The 18965-nt window shown below is 34.9% G+C and overlaps 2 protein-coding genes across 7 annotated transcripts; both read left to right on the top strand.

Annotated features, from left to right (window-relative positions):
• The first annotated feature begins 252 nt into the window (after nucleotides 1-252).
• LOC106765048 (neutral ceramidase 1) lies at nucleotides 253-7746 on the top strand. 2 transcript variants are annotated; one of them, XM_022781779.1, is made up of 10 exons: nucleotides 253-449; nucleotides 728-1044; nucleotides 1660-1868; nucleotides 2655-2999; nucleotides 4982-5246; nucleotides 5344-5611; nucleotides 5708-5833; nucleotides 6238-6301; nucleotides 6721-6884; nucleotides 7052-7746. In XM_022781779.1, exons 2-10 carry the CDS (start codon nucleotides 740-742, stop codon nucleotides 7598-7600), a joined length of 2295 nt encoding a protein of 764 aa, XP_022637500.1. In that variant the 5' UTR covers nucleotides 253-449; nucleotides 728-739; the 3' UTR covers nucleotides 7601-7746. The 2 variants fall into 2 exon arrangements, with proteins under 2 accessions (XP_022637500.1, XP_014505020.1); XM_014649534.2 differs by having other exon boundaries at nucleotides 337-449; nucleotides 632-1044.
• Nucleotides 7747-8590: 844 nt separating this feature from the next.
• LOC106765163 (cytosolic enolase 3) lies at nucleotides 8591-18458 on the top strand. 5 transcript variants are annotated; one of them, XM_022781776.1, is made up of 14 exons: nucleotides 8591-8854; nucleotides 8949-9103; nucleotides 9208-9382; nucleotides 10058-10129; nucleotides 10233-10349; nucleotides 10885-10965; nucleotides 11366-11442; nucleotides 12533-12636; nucleotides 13703-13801; nucleotides 13900-13985; nucleotides 14376-14462; nucleotides 14831-14896; nucleotides 14993-15062; nucleotides 16869-17005. In XM_022781776.1, exons 1-13 carry the CDS (start codon nucleotides 8750-8752, stop codon nucleotides 15017-15019), a joined length of 1251 nt encoding a protein of 416 aa, XP_022637497.1. In that variant the 5' UTR covers nucleotides 8591-8749; the 3' UTR covers nucleotides 15020-15062; nucleotides 16869-17005. The 5 variants fall into 5 exon arrangements, 4 of the variants coding, with proteins under 4 accessions (XP_022637497.1, XP_022637498.1, XP_022637499.1 ...); XR_002668096.1 differs by having other exon boundaries at nucleotides 14831-15062; nucleotides 16869-16908; XM_022781777.1 differs by lacking the exon at nucleotides 16869-17005 and having other exon boundaries at nucleotides 14831-14906; nucleotides 14993-15015.
• The last annotated feature ends 507 nt before the right edge of the window (nucleotides 18459-18965 follow it).

Genomic DNA, 18965 nt, shown 5'->3' with positions numbered 1-18965 from the left:
CATCATAACACATGGAAATAAATGCTCGTGGAAATCAATTTATGTGAATATATGATAAAATCTCACTCTTTACTTCACTTAAATTTTATCTTAATTTAAAAAAATTAAGATAAAATTAGTGAAATATTATCTTAATTTACTCAATATATTACTCATAAAATTAATCAGTAAATTTTATTGTGTGATCCATGCAACGACCAAGGTGAAATTCACCTTAAATAGGATGTATTAGAAAGAGGAATCTTCACTCCAAAACCGTGTCAGTTCCCACGCACTCAACCAACCATTCTTATTTCATTTCCTTTGGCTTCATTAGACTCTCCTTTTTCTCTCTTTCTCTCTCAATTTTGCTTTTCCCTATTCATTTTCCGGGGCTGCCTTTCTGTGCAATTCACAGACAGCATAGATTACTTCAACATGGTCTCGTGATCGCGCTTTGCATTTGGGTGGTGAGAAACTAAATTACATTGTTTCTGTAATTTATCATGTTTATACGTTGAAGCATAGTTATTATATATTCTGGCTTTGACTGATTGTGAGATTGGAACCGCTTGTTTTAGAAGTTTTTAAATCTCTATCTGTGTTTTTTTTTTTTCAATAACTGGGAGTTTGTTGGGTGTGATTTGTGCAGGGAAAAAGATAAGAGCTTGGGGAGCTTAAAAAACCGGTTTTATTTTTGCTTTGCATTTGGGTGTGATAGAGTTCCCTTTCCTTTTTCCTTTGAAAGGCATCTGCAACCATGCGAGTGTGGACCCTTTTGCTGCTGCTGCTGCTGCTACTACTACTTAGGAGTGATGCTGTGCACTCCGATTCCGAGTACTTGATTGGTGTTGGAAGCTATGACATTACTGGTCCTGCAGCTGATGTCAATATGATGGGTTATGCTAACGCGGAGCAAATTGCATCTGGGGTTCACTTCAGGCTGCGGGCAAGAGCTTTTATTGTTGCTCAGCCTGAGGGTAACCGGGTAGTATTTGTGAATCTCGATGCTTGCATGGCTTCTCAGCTTGTGGTCATCAAAGTGATTGAGAGGCTGAAAGCAAGGTATCAATAATGATTTCTTTAGTCGTAAGAGATTACTATGATAGTAACTTATAGAAATTATGGAAGATTGATTATAGGACATATTTTCTTATAACGGCCAAGCCAAACAAGCGACTGTGGCATGGCTTGACAAATAACTGCCTGTGCCTTTCAGGCTTGGAGTTTGAGGGGTTGTGGACCATCTGGGTGAGTAAATAGGTCACAAATGGCTGATCTACATTGGTAAGTCTGGCCATTTACTCTGATCAACTCACTCTAACACGCTAGCAGTGGAGAGGCCCTAATGCCTTAGGAGTCATAGGCCCCTCAGATCTTGAGGTCCGGTATGATACAGTTCTAGATCCTCCCCCCATGCAGCTAATGACCACTCACTTCACCTGCCAGAAAAAAGAGGAGGTGAACCGTTGGAGGACACCCTTGTTGAATAGGCATGACTGGCCCTGGTCACACCAAGTCATGGTTGTTTGAATTTCACCTGGTTTTCTTGAGTTCACATTAGCTTTAGTACTCTCATGCGAGTGTGTTCTCTAGCATGAATAACAGCTGATGTTTCTATTTAATTTTGTTTGATCCCTATCTTATGTGCCTGATCTTGCACTTTATTTTGTTTGACAGATATGGTGATCTTTACACCGAAAAGAATGTGGCTATCAGTGGAATTCACACTCATGCTGGTCCTGGGGGTTATCTCCAATATGTTGTGTACATTGTGACATCTCTTGGATTTGTTCGGCAGTCATTTGATGTCATTGTCGATGGCATTGTTAATAGTGTAGTCCAAGCCCATGAAAATCTCCGGCCAGGATCAATATTTGTCAATAAGGGTAAGGAAAAGACTCGTCATTCCTTCTCAGTCCTTTATCCCTTGGCTGCTTATAAAAAAATGCAAGCACATGTGGATGAATTTTGCATCCTGTTAAAGCATGTCAGAAAAAAATTAAAAAATGCAGGAAGCTAGTTGGTTAGTTTTAGTTTTACATCCATGTTCAGTTGTCTGAGTCATCAGCATCAATTTCTTTAAATTTCATATTCAAATTTATTCTTTAGAGATGAAAAGATCAGGAAATTATAAAAACAAGTGGATAGTCACGTATTCACCATCAAAATCAGGTAATTTACAGACATGGTGCAAGGATCTTGCATTGCACTTCACTCGTAAGTGGGATACTTTTTTGGGGTTGAGAAATAAGAAAAATCAATTTACTGTCCATCCCTCTCTGCATTATCAACAGAGGCACCTTGAAAGAAGCAAAGCTAGAGAAAATGAATGTAACAAGGTGCATAAGTAAAATAAAAAATGAGGTTCGAATAATAAGTGAGTTCTCTTGAATGAATAGCCAACAGTGACTACAATACCTATATTAATAAGTTTATTCCAAGAAATTTATAAGAATCATGAATGAGATTGGCTTTACCTTTTTCTTCCAGGCTGCTGCTTTTTACTGACATTTTTATCTGTATTAAGAATTTGTTAATCGTTATTTTGAAGCTATCAATGTATTTGTTAGCAAGTGTGACTGTTGGTAGCCAAATGTTTAGTCTATTGTGTCATTTCTCCCCTCTCTTTGGTGATATCTCATGGTTTGAGATAAATTATCTCCAACATGCAGGAGAGCTCTTAGATGCTGGTGTAAATCGCAGTCCCAGTGCTTATCTCAACAACCCTGAGGCAGAGAGAAGCAAATACAAGTACAATGTTGATAAAGAAATGACTTTGTTGAAGTTTGTTGATGATGAATGGGGTCCTTCGGGAAGTTTCAATTGGTTTGCTACTCACGGTACTTCAATGAGCCGAACAAACTCGTTAATTAGTGGGGATAATAAGGGTGCAGCTGCACGATTTATGGAAGACTGGTTTGAGCGAAAAGGGTCTGTAAGAATGGATTCTGTTGGATTTGAAAATGATGGAATCCCTCGAAGAATTTCAAACATAATTCCCAATGTTCATGATACATGTAAGTTTTTATGCTTTTAGCTACAATGGATTCGCCAAGTAACTTCTCTTCCATTTAGTACATGCATTAAATAACTTCTGATTTTACAAGTGTATGCCATGGGAGTCCATTGTTCTAGTATGGAATGATAGTTTGACCAAAGGACTCTCCCCTATTTTGTTAGAAACTGGATTACATCAAAATATCTTATCATATTTTATAATATATTAGATAATTTTTAACCTGTTTTTTGCAATATCTTTGAGGATTGTACCATATTTCCTTATTTAATCATGATTTCTTTCTTAATTAGTTAAGATTATGATTAGTATAAATAGAGGCTAGTGCTCTAGATTTTATGAACAAACATAATGCATAAATACATTGTAATAAATCTCAGTTGGTATCAATTAAATATTCTGATTTCTTTTATCTCTATTTATCTATATACCTAAAATCCCATGGTTTCAACATGGTACTGTCTTCCCTGTGCCTCTGTGGCCAATTATTGCACTACTTCACTTCCAAGCTCCCTAAAATTAGGAGTTCTACTTAGTTTTATGATATTCTCCTTCATATTAAATGACTCTAGGCATGTCAACCTTGTGATATCCTTGAGGTGTTTTCGCTTCCTTCTTGCAAATTGATCACTCTTCTTGCCACACTATTCATTCTGGCCGACTCTTCTCTGTCATATGCCCTGCACGGTGCATTTTAGTGGCATGTTTCTAGCAGTTTTCTGACACTCACATCCTCCTTCCTGTTGTTATTGGTTATGTTCTTTGGCATGCCCCGATACCTGTTTCCCTTTGGGTTCCATTATCCTTGATTATGCATTTTTCTCGCACGTTTCAAGTAGTATCTGGCTACAGTTTTTTATCCCAATTATTGTATCACCAGTCTGATAGATCTGTCACTATTTCACAACCTTTTCGTCCATGTTTTCGTTTTGCTGATATCATTTCTGGTTAATCATAATCTGATTTGACTCACCACATCCTTTTTTGTGTCACCCATCTTTGTAAGTTTCACATTTGAAGTCTTTACGAGCCTATACATACCTCATGCATTTTTATCCCAATAATGGTATCAATTTTGGTAGATCTGCTTCTATTTTGCAACCTTTTTGTCCATGTTTTTGGTTTGCTGACCTTTTCTGGTAAATCACAATCTGATTTGACTCACTACATCCTTTGTTGTTTTACCCATCTTTTTAAGTTTCACAATTTGAAGTCTTCATGAGCCTATACATGTGCTATGCATTTGTGGTTGTCCACACTGTTGTATGCATCACCTTCTAAACATTTGTTGTCTTTACTGCTGTCTTGCTGAGCACTTTGGTCTCCCCTAGTCTCTTTTGACAACTTTCAATTTTTGGGTCTCCTGTTTGAGACATGGATGGTTTTATTGTTCTTATGAATTCTGCCTTGCATTGTCACCTTTTATGTTCTTCTGGTTTAGTTTGGATAGTTGGTGTTTAATTGATAGGGCAGTACAAGGCTCTAAGCCTCGGAAAGTTTATGTCAAAGTGGGAAAAATAACTGAAAGAAGTTAGTTTAGAGTGGCTGTGATGTGCATGGATGAAATTTATTTTCAGGTATGTGTGAGTCATAATTGTTTTAGTAGGTGTAATGTTTATTTAACTCATATGTGTTCTGGTGATACATGTACGGCTGGCAGTTATGAAGCATGGGATATACAAGTTTGAACGTATGTTTGAGAGAGTGAGAGAACTCTACGTGAGGACTTAGGCCCGTGTTGTGTGGGTTTGTGCTCTAATTTTAGTTCTGCCCAGAATTCTAAATGTCTGCAATTTTTAGCCTAACAGCATATGATACTGTTTGTTCTCAAGGGTGTCCTTTTTTTTGGTGTGATGAACCATACATGTCATACCTTTCTTTATATATGTGCCATAAATAGGTCATAAAAAGGTGGATATCTGATAACAATAGTAATTAATAAATGAATATGCTTCTAATCTCACTTAAAATTTATTGGTGCAGACCATAAATTACTGGAGATTGCAGCCTCATTCCAATCTCCTCCCGGTAAACGTGCAACCAAAGTTTCAAGTGTGGCTCGACGTGTGAGAGGTGTCCTTAGGCAGGTCGACAAGCCTAAATTTGTATCTGCATTTTGTCAATCAAACTGTGGAGATGTTAGTCCAAATGTGCTCGGAGCTTTTTGTATAGACACTAAACTACCTTGTGACTTCAATCATAGTACATGTGGAGGAAAGAATGAATTGTGTTATGGCCGAGGACCTGGGTAATTCTTTTTGGATGCTCAATGCTTCTTAATTTGTTACAAATTCCTAAGCTTTCATGATTTTTGCTAAAGTGCCCCCGATAAATTGATGTGGCAGTTATCCAGACGAATTTGAAAGTACACGTATTATAGGAGAGAGACAGTTTAAAAAAGCAGTGGAGCTATTCAATGGAGCATCTGAACAGATTAAAGGGAAGGTTGATTTTCGACATGCTTTCATAGATTTCTCCCAGCTTGAGGTAAATCTTTCTAAAGTTGGTGTTTCTGAGGTCGTAAAAACATGCCCTGCTGCAATGGGATTCGCATTTGCTGCTGGAACTACAGATGGACCTGGAGCTTTTGACTTTAAGCAAGGTGATGATCAGGTAACCTTCGTTAAGACCCTCTAGCTTAACTATTATCCTAGCGTTGTATATTAAATAATCTTAGAAGTCTGCATATTCTTCTTAATCATATGTCAGGGAAATCCTTTCTGGAAGCTGGTCCGCAACTTAATTAAAACACCAGGCAAGGAGCAAATGGACTGTCAACACCCAAAGCCCATTTTGCTTGATACCGGCGAAATGAAGCTACCATATGATTGGGCAGTAAGTTACTCATTGATACTGAATAACACGTCTTCTAATCTCCTAGCTCAGTTCAATTACTGTGTTATCTGAAGTATAAAAAGATGGAGGATTGATGGGAATAGAGACTATTTCAGCAGATTATTTACTTTCCTCAGAGTTTTGTATAACTTTTCCTGGCACATTCACTATAATTTTCTTACTAAATTCAATAAATCTGATTGAAAACTGATTTTATAGTATCACTTTCTCATCTCGAAGTCTTGTTTGTTCTTGATATAGGAGTCCTGTTATGCATTTTCTCCATTTATTATGCCAACTGTTTCTCCAAGACCTGTATTTAACGTTCTTTGATGATATATCTTTCTCATATCACAAGGCACTTTTACTCTTCTGAACGTTGATTATCTCATGTTCAATTGCAGCCTTCAATACTTCCAATCCAGATCCTCCGAGTTGGGCAGTTTGTTATTCTTAGTGTACCTGGAGGTATGAGCTTATAGTTACAATTTCTTATAATGTTATTGTTGGAATTTTATCCTTTCCATTTTGAAACACTCAAGTTTCAACTAGCCACAGCCTTGGACAAATGAAAATATATTCATCTGGTTAATGAAAATCAAAACTAAGTTGTTGAACACCGCTGAACTGAAAAGAGAAAATTATGCACACGTTGAACTCCTATTGGCATCATGCTATTTTGATGATATGTATTCCAGCAATACTGGGTGCAATTCAAAGGATGACTGCATCTTAGCTATTAAAGCCTTGATACTATATTACATATATTCGATGTCTTTTTCTTCCATTGCAGACTGATATGTATTTGTATAGTGTTTGTGAATTGTTGTGAGCCTATGCATTTCTTTGAATTCTCATGCTTTTAGTAACTGTTTAAATTCTGACAGAATTCACAACAATGGCTGGGAGGCGACTTCGTGATGCAGTCAGAACAGTTCTAAGTGGCAACAAAGGCTTCGGTAGCAACATTCATGTTGTTATAGCGGGGTTGACCAATACTTATTCACAGTATGTGACTACTTACGAAGAGTACGAGATGCAGAGATATGAGGTCAGTTACACTTGGGAAAAGAGACATAAATCATGGAATAAACATTATAGTTTGCTGCAGCATTAGTAAAAGTTTATGCTTTTAGCTATGCAACTTATTATCAAATAGCATAATTTCATATTGGCAAGAGATGTTCATCTTCATAACTTCAATTTTCATGTTACCAGGGTGCTTCCACACTGTACGGTCCACACACACTGAGTGCTTACATTCAGGAGTTTACAAAGCTTGCGCGTGCTCTCATCAGTGGTCAGCCTGTAGAACCAGGTCCTCAGCCCCCAGATCTCTTAGATAAGCAAATAAGCCTCTTAACTCCAGTTGTGATGGATGCAACCCCTATTGGTGTGAAGTTCGGGGATTGTAGTTCTGATGTTCCCAAGAACTCCACCTTTAAGCGAGGTGAAATGGTGTCTGTCACTTTCTGGTCTGCATGCCCTCGTAATGACCTTATGACTGAAGGTACATTTTCCCTGGTGGAATTTCTCCAAGGAAAGACTACTTGGGTTTCTGCTTATGATGATGATGATTTTTGCTTGCGCTTCAAATGGTCAAGACCTTTCAAACTCAGTTCTCACAGTAAAGCCACCATAGAATGGAGAATCCCGCAGGATGCAGCTCCTGGTATATACAGAATCAAACATTTTGGTGCTGCAAAAGGTTTATTGGGGTCAATTCGTCACTTTACAGGTTCATCTAGTGCATTTGTAGTTGCATAGCAAAGGGAGGGATACTATTTGATGATCATACATGTTCAATGGTCTGTATTCTATTAGAGAACTGAATTGCAGCACACTGCATTAAATCAAGGATGATTCCATCGGTTATTATTTCTTACGTACTATTCTCTATCTCCTTTCCTACACATTCTATAACTAACATTTCTTTATATATATATATATATATATATAACAAATTTCTCTCTCTCTCTCTCTCTCTCTCTATATATATATATATATATATATATATATATATATATATATATTTTAATTTGTAGGGAAGATATCATAGTAGTTAATCAAGTCATTTCTAAATATTTGCATCATAAGTCTGTACTCAAAGATTGTGAAGATAAATTATTATTAAGAAAAGAAGTTATTACAAGATTCCTTATCAACATAATCTTAGTCAAATTTTAAGACATTTAAATTGTGATATTTTTTTTACCATAGATAAAAAAAATTCAGTTCCATTTGATGCAGAGATTCACATAAACCATGATGATAATTTGTGGTTCTACACTAAATAATAATTTTCATATTATAAAAAGTTATTTTTGTGAAAAATGATGCTTCTTTTTTGTGTTTTTAAAGACTTTTAGCATTGATTTTGACATCATAATAGTGCTACCTCTACTAAAACTAGACATTAATTTCTAAACTTAGTGAGTGAAATTATTTTATACTGTTAAAAAAAAAAAATCAAGGATACGTAAATATGGCTTACAAAATATGTGAAAAGAATATACCTTAAAATAGTTATTGTAAAATGAACTAAATAGCTATATGTATATGTATATATATATATATATATATATATATATATATATATATATATATATATATATCACAGTTTGTTCTGTAAATTATTTGAATTGTATTTTTAGTGGAATAATTTGAAGCAGTTGAAGTGTTATGTTGTTGGAATAAAGGAAATGAAAAAAGTAATTTATTTAACAGTACGACGACGTTTAGCAGGAGTGGTTTTCTAGTTTATACCAGTCCGGAAAGAAGCAGCAGCTGTGTCGAATAACGTTTTGCCAGCGGAAGAAGAGAGAAAGGGCGTGGGCACACACGCACACTCACACTCGTATCTTCTGAGCTGAGTAAGATTTTAAACAGCAGCAGAAGAAGCAGGTGACTGTGGAAATGTCAGTGCAAGAGTACCTGGATAAGCACTTACTTTCCCGAAAACTCGAAGATGCCGTCAATGCCGCCGTTAGGGCCAAGACCTCCGATCCCGTTCTCTTCATCGTATCTATCTGCCTCTCGTCTCTTTTCGTGTTTTTTCTTTCTCTCACTTCTCATCGGAATTTCTCAGCATGCTTTTTTTTTGCCGTGACCGCAGTCGAATCACATGAGAAAAGCAGTGCAATCGGTGATAACAAAAGTCAAGGCCAGGCAGATCCTCGATAGCAGAGGGATTCCAACCGTCGAAGTCGACTTGTACACTAACAAAGGAATGTTTCGCGCTTCGGTTCCTAGCGGCAACTCCACCGGCATGTAAACCTTCTTACTCTTCCTTTTAGCCGCAATCGCTCTCACGGTTTTATTCATCGCTCTCGTTCAATTCGTTGTCGGTTTTGTTGGTTCATGATTCCTTTCAGGTACGAAGCTGTCGAGCTACGGGATGGAGACAAAGGAGTGTATCTCGGAAATGGCGTGGCCAAAGCTGTTAAAAATATTAATGACAAAATATCTGAGGCATTGGTCGGCATGGATCCCACGCTTCAGTCGCAGATTGATCAGGCCATGATAGACCTCGACAAAACTGAGAAGAAGGTTATTTAACGTTTCTGCGCTATGAAGTCATTCAATTGATTGTTAATATGCCATATTACTTTTGTTTTCGTTCAATGCTTCTTCGATTATTTTACATTTCAAAATAAATTTGGCTACTAATTAGGTAAAATGCTATGAAAAGGTTGAATAATATTATCCTATAGTTTTCTGTTTTTCTCTAGTCAAGTATTTAGCTTTTCTTAGTTACTTTGATGAATACAACTCAGATCAGCAAACTCAATAGTTTCTGATTCTGTTTCACCAAAGGAATGTAAGTCTCTATAAGATTCTTTGTTTCTGAAATGCTGTAAAATAGACGCTTTTGTGTTGGGTAGTCAGCTACAATCATAAAACATCGGCTGTTGGAAATATGATAAATTCATACATGATGTTATAGAATCATAATTTGCTTTTCTCTAGGTTTGTGCGTTTAGTTTCCTTTTTGGTTTCAAATAGTTCAAATCCACGATATAGTTTTCTCATGATACTTTCTTGTGATTACCTTTCTTGTATATTCTTCTGAAGAGCTTGATGAAGGCAGTTCGTGTGACTGATTCTTATATCATGCATTTGTTGTGGACAGAACTTATACATGCATTCTTGAATAATTTGTCTTAACGAGATAGGTCTCCCAATATTGTATTTTATCTTTTCTGTTTCTAATGTTATTTACAGGGGGAACTTGGAGCCAATGCTATATTAGCTGTGTCCATTGCTGCTTGTAGAGCTGGTGCTGCGGAAAAGGAGGTATAACTGTCGAATAATATTTCTATAAGTTTAACTTTTGATCTGCAAATAAGTATATATGTTCAGTCATGATATCAAGAAAATAAAGGCAAAAACATACCAGGTACCACTTTACAAGCACATTGCCGACCTGTCTGGAAAAACCAACCCAACACTTCCTGTTCCCGCCTTCACTGTTATAAGTGGTGGAAAACACGCGGGGAGTAACCTGGCCATTCAGGTATAGTTTCTTTTGCAGTTTAGTTTCTTAGACATTCTCATCAGTGTTCTACCAGTCTTACCTCCATTAGGCTTGTGTTCCTTTCATCTAACAAAGTAATGGATAGTTAAATTAAATGATAAACGAATAGGGAAATATTACATTATATGTCAAATCAATAGTAAAGTGACCTGGGGATCATACATTTTCATTGTAACCAACACAGATTTAATCATTTAGGGCATAACTCTGTCAATTTGTTATGTTTTATTTTGTTCTTTATTTTTAGACCTTCTAAACAGGCATAGTTTCCTATGTGACTTGGACCCTTTATTTCTTATATAATTCCTGGTAGGAAATATTACATTATATGTCAAATCAATAGTAGTGACCTGGGGCTCATACATTTTCATTGTAACCAACACAGATTTAATCATTTAGGGCCTAACTTTGTCAATTTGTTGTGTTTTATTTTGTTCTTTATTTTCAGACCTTCTAAACAGACATAGTTTCCTATGTGATTTCGACCCTTTATTTCTTATATAATTCCTGGTAGGAAATCATGGTTCTCCCAATTGGAGCAAGCAAATTTGAGGAAGCACTGAGAATGGGTACTGAGACCTATCATCACTTAAAGGTGGTTTTGCTTGATTTCTTCTTATATTTTTATTCTATCCTGTTGGCTTTACTTGCTGCATTTAGCGATCTTTTTCTTTTAACTGCACTCATTAGTATGTTCCCGAGCTAGAAACATATCAAGTTTAGCTGCATGGGATTTGGTTGGATTGTTGTTTAGCAGGCTTACAACGATTTAGATCCCATTCTATTACTACTAGTAGTACTACTATAGTTTTTACCTTTGGTTTTGCTCACAATTTGGTGGTATTTGGTCTTCATTGATTTAGCAACCCAATCTGCCATGTCCCATCCTATATGCATGGTTTTCCATCAATAATGGATAAAAAAATATTAGTAGTCACGTGCGGATGTCATTTTTAAGCTGATGCATTTATTTATTGTTGATGACAAAAGGGCAGGCTGTCATTACAGAAAAATCTGGTGCACATAACTGTAATGTTGGTGAAGATGGCGGCTATGCTCCTAATATCTCCAGGCAAGCTTTTTATTTTATTGAATTATTTGACATCAACAGCTTTTGAAAATTGTTCACGGTTAACTACAACAAAGTCTTTTTCCACTTTTTGGTCAGTTATGTGGATCACATCGCACCATAAATTTCTATGAAGTTCTTAACTGTTAAATGAATAGCATAAAATGGGGGAAACGTCTCCATTTTAGAAGGAAAGAAAGAAAGCAAAAAGTATCTCCAAAAACTGCTGTATATAGTATTTTATCCAATATAATTTGACTTCTTGTTCTACTGCTGTAATTTTAATTTCTCTAACTGTACATTGTCATTTGTTGGATACATTGATGTGATATCTCTATTCCTTAGAAATCTGTGATAAACTTGTGATGAAAATAATTTCATTTTTATTTCCTCTTAAACTAGCATTTTCTTTTAGTCAACATATTTGAACTGCAACATGTTTTTAATAAAAGTGAGAGTGCTAAGGCATCACTATGTTGTTTGCCAAAATGCTGCATGTGATAATTACTTTGTTTTCTTCTACATGGTAAATGTTGCTATATTCTATGATTACGATTTGTATTTTAGGATCACTAAACCAGCTAGTTTACTATGTGTACGAATATTTTTAAATTCAGGTGAAATGTAAACATATAACTTAGAATCTAAAGTGTGCAGATTTAAATAGAAAAAGAAGTGGTTTGAAGTTACAAAAAATTATATGCAGAAATAATTCCATAGAATTTCGACTGTAAATTTAAAATAAGTTGAGTGACAAGTAATTGTTGAAGAGAGAGTACATTAATAGATTAAGTTACTTTGATGCGAGTGCACTCTAAAAATTAATATAAATGGGTGGGTTTTATTAATCTTATCTTACATGTTTTTTGTTATTATTAATGTTATTTTCAGCTAACTATTAGATCTTTAAGCAACTAAAGATTCAATGTCAAATTTGTATATTTTTTTAAACATCAAATCAATACATATTTATGAAACTTTCACCTGGCTAATCTCGTTATAGAAGTATTTCTCAACTCTAATAAAATTAATTTTAAAGGTCTTTTTTATTTTATTTCTATTTTTTTAGCTAACTGTATTTAAGTATCATCAGCTTTAGAGAAGCCCTGGATCTTGTCAAGGAGGCTATTAGCAGAACTGGCTATAATGACAAGATAAAGATAGCTCTTGATGTTGCTGCTACAAATTTTTGCATAGGTAAGCATAAGTTTCTATCATCTTTTACTTTTAGATTCTTTAGAAGATAGAATTTGGTGATACTTGCTTACTTGAATATTGCTTATTGTTATTATAATTTGACTGTTGCAGCAGTGCTTTGCTAACTGTTTTACTGTGTAGTTTACTTTCTAAGAGATGTGAAAATAACAATATTATCTGTAAATAATACTTCAATCATGGTTATAATTCCAGTAAGGGATATGCCATTTTGAATTTGGATTCTCAATCTTGTTATACAAGTATTACATGACCTGGTATGTGATAATTGTTATTTATTTGGAGAGGAGGGGGAGTTACAGAATTTATTCAATTTAGAGAAATAAACAAGGGTTCGACAGAGTAAGAGATAGACAGACTTTAAAAGTGCTATGGGATGCCCATGGGTGATTGTTATGAATTTCAATCTCAAAAGCCTGTTATTGATTTTTTTTATCATGCTTGATCATGTTAATGTTTTATTGTTAACTAGTACTTTAGCCTGTTTCAATGCATAGGATGAATGGTTATTTTATACCACTAAATTTGCAATAAATAAATATTTTTTATAAAATTTATATTATAATAATTAAATTTCTTAACAAATAAATACTTTTAAACATAAAAGTTGTATCTTAGATTTTTTTATAAGCAATCTATATTATGATACAGGGTTATTTTAACTATTGATAATTTATTTTTAAAAACATTGAAATTTAATTTAGAAATAAATTTGAAAAATATAAATACCGTTAAAAGATATCCTTAACCTCTCTGGTTGAAGAATAGTTCCTAAAAATACTCTTATTCAAGATAACTATTCTATTTTATATAGAGAGTATATTAGTACTATGCGGCTTGATAGTTAATTATGAGCATAGCTACTGCAAAATGTTACTATATGTCACTATTGGCTGTTTTCTTCTTTTTCTAATGCTAACACCTTTTTCTGTCATGCAACCTTGCTCACCTCTGTTAAAACCCCCTTCTCCTTTTTGGGCTCCTTTTACCTTTGAATAAATTTGACCAGGTCATCCCGTTATTTATATATGCTTTTTCCCTGTTCTAGGTAAAAGATATGATCTAGATTTTCAATCTCCTCAAAAATCTGGACAGAATTTTAAATCAGCGGAGGATATGATAGAGTTGTACAAGGAACTATGCTCGGGTATACCAATTTATCTTAAGTTTTGCCTAACGGGAATGTTATAATTTATTCAGCATGTGCTTTGTGTTTATTTTGGATTTTTCTTTTTGAATTTGTAGAATACCCTATTGTGTCAATAGAAGATCCATTTGATAAGGAAGATTGGGAACATATCAAGTATATCTCAAATCTTGGGATTTGTCAGGTATTAATTTTTTTTTTAAATTTTAATCAATTAATATTTTGTTTGAGTTAATGACAATTCATTCTCTGTACTAGTTAATTTGTGCAGCAAAGATCGTGCTATGCAATAGGCTTTACCATTTTGGAGTTTGCACAATATTTTAAACGATAATAATGTACATTTTTATTAAAAAATAATAACAAACTGATTGTTAGTGTATGAATGCCTTATTGACTTGTTAGCAGGCTATGTGGACAAGGGAGAAATAAAAAATTTCATATAAAATTGTTGTGTTTTGCCTCAATATCAGGATTGAGCATTAGATAGGTTATTTGCATATTGCGACTGAGATGTTTAGTTTACAGAAATTGGCTTTTGATTGTGTAGTTTTTTCTTTATATGGTTCTACAGATAGTTGGGGATGATCTCTTGATGTCAAATGCAAAACGCATTGAGAAAGCAATAACTGAGTCTGCTTGTAATGCCCTCCTACTTAAGGTAACTTTTGTGACTTCAGTAAGTTTGAAGTATTTTGTCTGATGAAAAACTAATCTTAAACACACACACACACACAGTTATTGGAAAAAGTTGTTTCTCAAGAAAATACAAGTTCATAAATTGCTAAGCTAGGTCATGTGAAAAGAAGAGAAATGTAAACTCAGTTTGCCCGTAATTTTGAGTTGCATAATTCCCTGGTTAAGCATTTCATCAACTAGATTATCCACTATGTCTTTTTGAATAATAGAGTACCTAAGGTCTCAGGTTGAAAGGGATGGAACCTTCCTCTAAAGGAATTCTATAATCAAGTCTAATTCTGTGATGCAATCATCTATCTCAACTGGTGAATTGAGAATTTCTGCATGTAGGAACTTCAAAAGGATTGGCAGACGTGTTCAAATATAAAATCACAATTGGGCCCCTTGCTGGATTGTGTCAGTAAAGGTTTTATTATTAATCATCTTTTTGCTTGAAGGGTTGGCTTCCCTCAAAACAAACCGTTTTCCTTCAACAGTAAATTCCATTTGAAGCTTCTTAAATCTCATGATTGGACCTAAGTTGGAGAGCCATTGAAATCTTTGAACCAAATCACTACCAAAGGTAATACCATCGCATTAGAAGTAAATTTGTATTGTCGTAGTTGCTAAGGAAAATCTCTACAGATATTTTGAGCATCTAATTAAGTCTCATCAGCAACGGTAATTGAAAGGGGTGTAATAGATTCCAATTTCCACCCTAATTTCTTAACAAGATCCTGGTCTAAGATGTTATGCATACTACTACCACTGTTGATTAAAATTTGCCTAACTTGTTATAAAGACCACTTAACCTCAGTTTGATAATTAGGCGTTCCAGACAAAGCATTGATGGACGAACGAGATTTGTTTGCATTAGTGGTCACAGTTGCCACTCCATTTCTTTCTATTTGCTCTATCTCTTCATCCTTTGGTTCTTTATCATCCATTTCCATCAACAGCATCTGAGATTTATGTTTTAGTTGGTGACCTGGTGTACATGGCTCGTCAGAAAACATACATAAAGTTCTTGTCTCCTAGGAGTCTTACCAATCAGAGGTTTAGTTGTATGTGTTTGATACATTTGAGTACCCCCCCCTGTTAGATTTATTGACTTCTATGGATTTAAAGAGTGAAGTATTTGGGTGGCTACTAAACCTATTATCAGTCAGGTTCTACATTGAGGCCTCATGCAATTTCGCTAAATTGGCAGCATGTGCAATTGAAGTAGGACTAAACATTATTCATTGAATGTTATGCTCTAATCCAGCCATACAAATTCTCAAGGAATATCGTAGGGGCAGTGTCACCTGGGTCAAGGCTAATTCAAAGTCATCAATCTTGAACTTTGCCATTTTTTTTCACTTGTGTCAAAGAAGAAAGAAGATCTTCATATGCATATACAAAGCGCATGTAATGTCAGATATATATTAGGGCCAATTGAGGTAAACATAGAATTTTGATCTCATAATTGAGATGCCATTGTAAAACACTGTCCTCTAAGTGGATGGAAACCAATTGCACATTGGATTCAGGAAGTTTTTTCCAGAAAAATAAATTGCTTACTTACACTGGTGTAGCCATTCCTTAACTCGCAAGCCAACAAACTTGGGGAATTCAATCTTTCAAATCCTAGTTGAATAATAGTTTTGTGCATGAGTTGGTTGTTTCTGGGTAAAGCCTATGGGGCTCACACAGTTCATCATGAATTCCTGTTTGGGGCATGCTAGGTTAGGAGTTGAGAAAACCTTTTTGTTCAGAGAGGTTAGCTTAGCTTTATTACTGAACATTTGTCAGAGCTCCAAGAGACAAGTGGTTACTTGATCCAGTTTCTCTTGCATTTCAGCATTGGATATCATTAATCTTCTTTGTCAAAGAACGTTCCACCCCTTGAATACTAAGCTGATACTGATTGAGATACAGAGAGAACCCAATGGACAGGGGAACTAAAAGTTTGGAATAATTCCCAGTGTTCAAGGGTTCATAGCAGAAATTGTGAGATTGTAGTGGAGATAAAATATTTTGGTAGTAATCTGTCCCTTCCAAAACGCCACCAACACATAAGCTGTAGACAGCTACAAAACGCACACAGGTAGAAAAAGAAAAAGCTATAACTGACTTCTATACTGCCCTATTTTAGTGATTGTGCATTGTCACATCAAAATCACAATAGATGAAATAAACCCCAAATAAAAAGAGTTAACACTATAAATCGAAATGAAAATAAACGTGCAAGCATTTTTAGTAATACCATATAAATGCCTGTAACATTGTCCCTGTACTTTTTATATAAATCATTCGCCAGAGGTTATCAATTCTCCTCTAAAGTTTTCCTTCTATTTTCTTGAAGAAAATAAATATTGAAATGTGATGATTTACTGTTGTAACCTAGGTCAACCAAGTTGGAACTGTTACAGAGGTCATTGACGTGGTGAAGCAGGCAAAGGAAGCACATTGGGGAGTGGTAACATCCCATAGATGTGGCGAAACCACAGACTCTTTCATAGCTGATTTATCTGTTGGCCTTGCTTCTGGTGTGATTAAGTCAGGTGCTCCTTGCAGAGGAGAGCGGCTAGAAAAGTACAACCAGGTGTCTTTCTGATTCTTATGCTGATGATTTTACTGCATTATTGTCATGCTTCTAGATTATTTATCTACATCTACTAATTACATTCCGTCAACTCACCAGTTTATCGAAAGGTGTCTGTTTTCTTTATTAGGTGGTATATTTTCGATATAAGTAGTGTACCACCGGTCGTTTTATAGCCTGTAAATTTTGTTCAATGCTGGTTGTCAATATGCTAATTTGCTCTGTTTATTTTTGTGGCATTTGTAGATGGTTCTTTATTCTTTATGGTAAATTGCATGTTAAAAGTAATCTTATGCAGGCTTGCTTTGCCCCTTATAGACTTCATTCAACCATGATATATTACTTTCTCCATAAATATATATTTGGCTGGAAGTTTTGGCATAACTTCACCTTGAAATATTTTTTTGAACGCAATTTCTACACATCTTTTAAATAGTAAACAGTTTCGAGATTTTATAAGATTTTAACTACAAGAAACATTGGGATTAGCTGAGGTCCTTTTGTTTTCCTTAGAATAATCATCTTTACAATCCATCTTGACGTTGTTTGTTCCGCTGGTAACTAAGAATTTTCAGTTAGTTTTATTTGTTTGAAAGGGATTCAAATTTCATCTTACGTCTAAGGTAATGTTTAATTTGTTTTGTTTAAATTTCTCTTAAAAGGAAAAACTAGGTCATTAACAATATCACAGAAGCTTTTAATTAAAAATAGCCTTTTGAATTGAGCAACTGTACAAAATGTTGAACTTGTATATCTTATTGAAGGTGCTTCTACTTAGAAAAGCAGAAGCCAAGAAAAAAAATTGACCAAACTTAACTTATTTCTGGCTCTCATGTAGAGATGAAGTTCATATCTTGTAAGTAATGTCGTTTGTTCTGGTAAAGTGTAACAAAGAATAAAAAACATAACATTTGCTATTTGAATTTTGATATAGTTACTTCGGATTGAGGAGGAGCTCGGAGAACATGCAGTCTATGCTGGTGAAGATTGGAGGCAATGAGACAGATCAATTTCTTCAGATTGGTCTGAGATATGATTTTCTTCTTTAAGTTTGATATGTGTGGTTGAAGTTCATCACTGTACCATATTCAACAACTGCTGATGCTCTATTGCCATAACTGTTCCTTCACCACCACTTTGTGTCATTGGGCTTTTAGAGAATGTTTACCATCATTACCAATCTGTACGAGATAGTGCGGCCTGTTTATTTGTCTATTTGTTATAGGGAGAGAAACTTATACAAATCCAACGCTGAAGGTAAAATTGATCTGGGCAACTGATATTGGTAGTATTTTTCCAATTCTGCACATTGCTTATGTTCCAGATACCATCTTTCACAGAACTGACCACCGATTGACTTATCAGTTATAAATCTACCTTTATTTCATTCTATACATTCTTGTTCCTTTATAACGTATAAATTGTTATGATAATCGATATGGAGAACATATTTGATTTTTTTTTCATTAATGTTTTATTCTTTTCCTCCCAATATTTGCTAGACATTTTATAATCCTTTTCAATAGTAAGGGTCTGGTACATCTGTTCTCTTTTGGCATAACCTGGTGAAGAGAGCAATCGTTTATCAATACTGTGAACCAATTATTTCCTTTGAAATAACTACCAAGCTACCTTTTGCATTTACTTTCATCACTTCAGGGGAGGTTCACTATTCTACAATTCAAATACTTTCTTTACTTTTCTGTAAGTTTCTGTCTTTACAATATACACCCAGATTAACTCTGGCTGGTTAAGTGGAAGAGCAAACTTATAAACCATAACGATAAGTGCTTCACATAAACATTTTTATTGGACTCGGCAAAAAAGATTGTCTTATTACTAAACTCTTTTATTGTGACTTTAGTAATCAGAACTCTTAAAACAATGAAGTCTAAAATC

The sequence above is a fragment of the Vigna radiata genome, chromosome 6 (genome assembly GCF_000741045.1).
Source record: "Vigna radiata var. radiata cultivar VC1973A chromosome 6, Vradiata_ver6, whole genome shotgun sequence".
NCBI lineage: Eukaryota > Viridiplantae > Streptophyta > Magnoliopsida > Fabales > Fabaceae > Vigna > Vigna radiata.
This window is presented reverse-complemented; position numbering and strand designations above follow the sequence as displayed.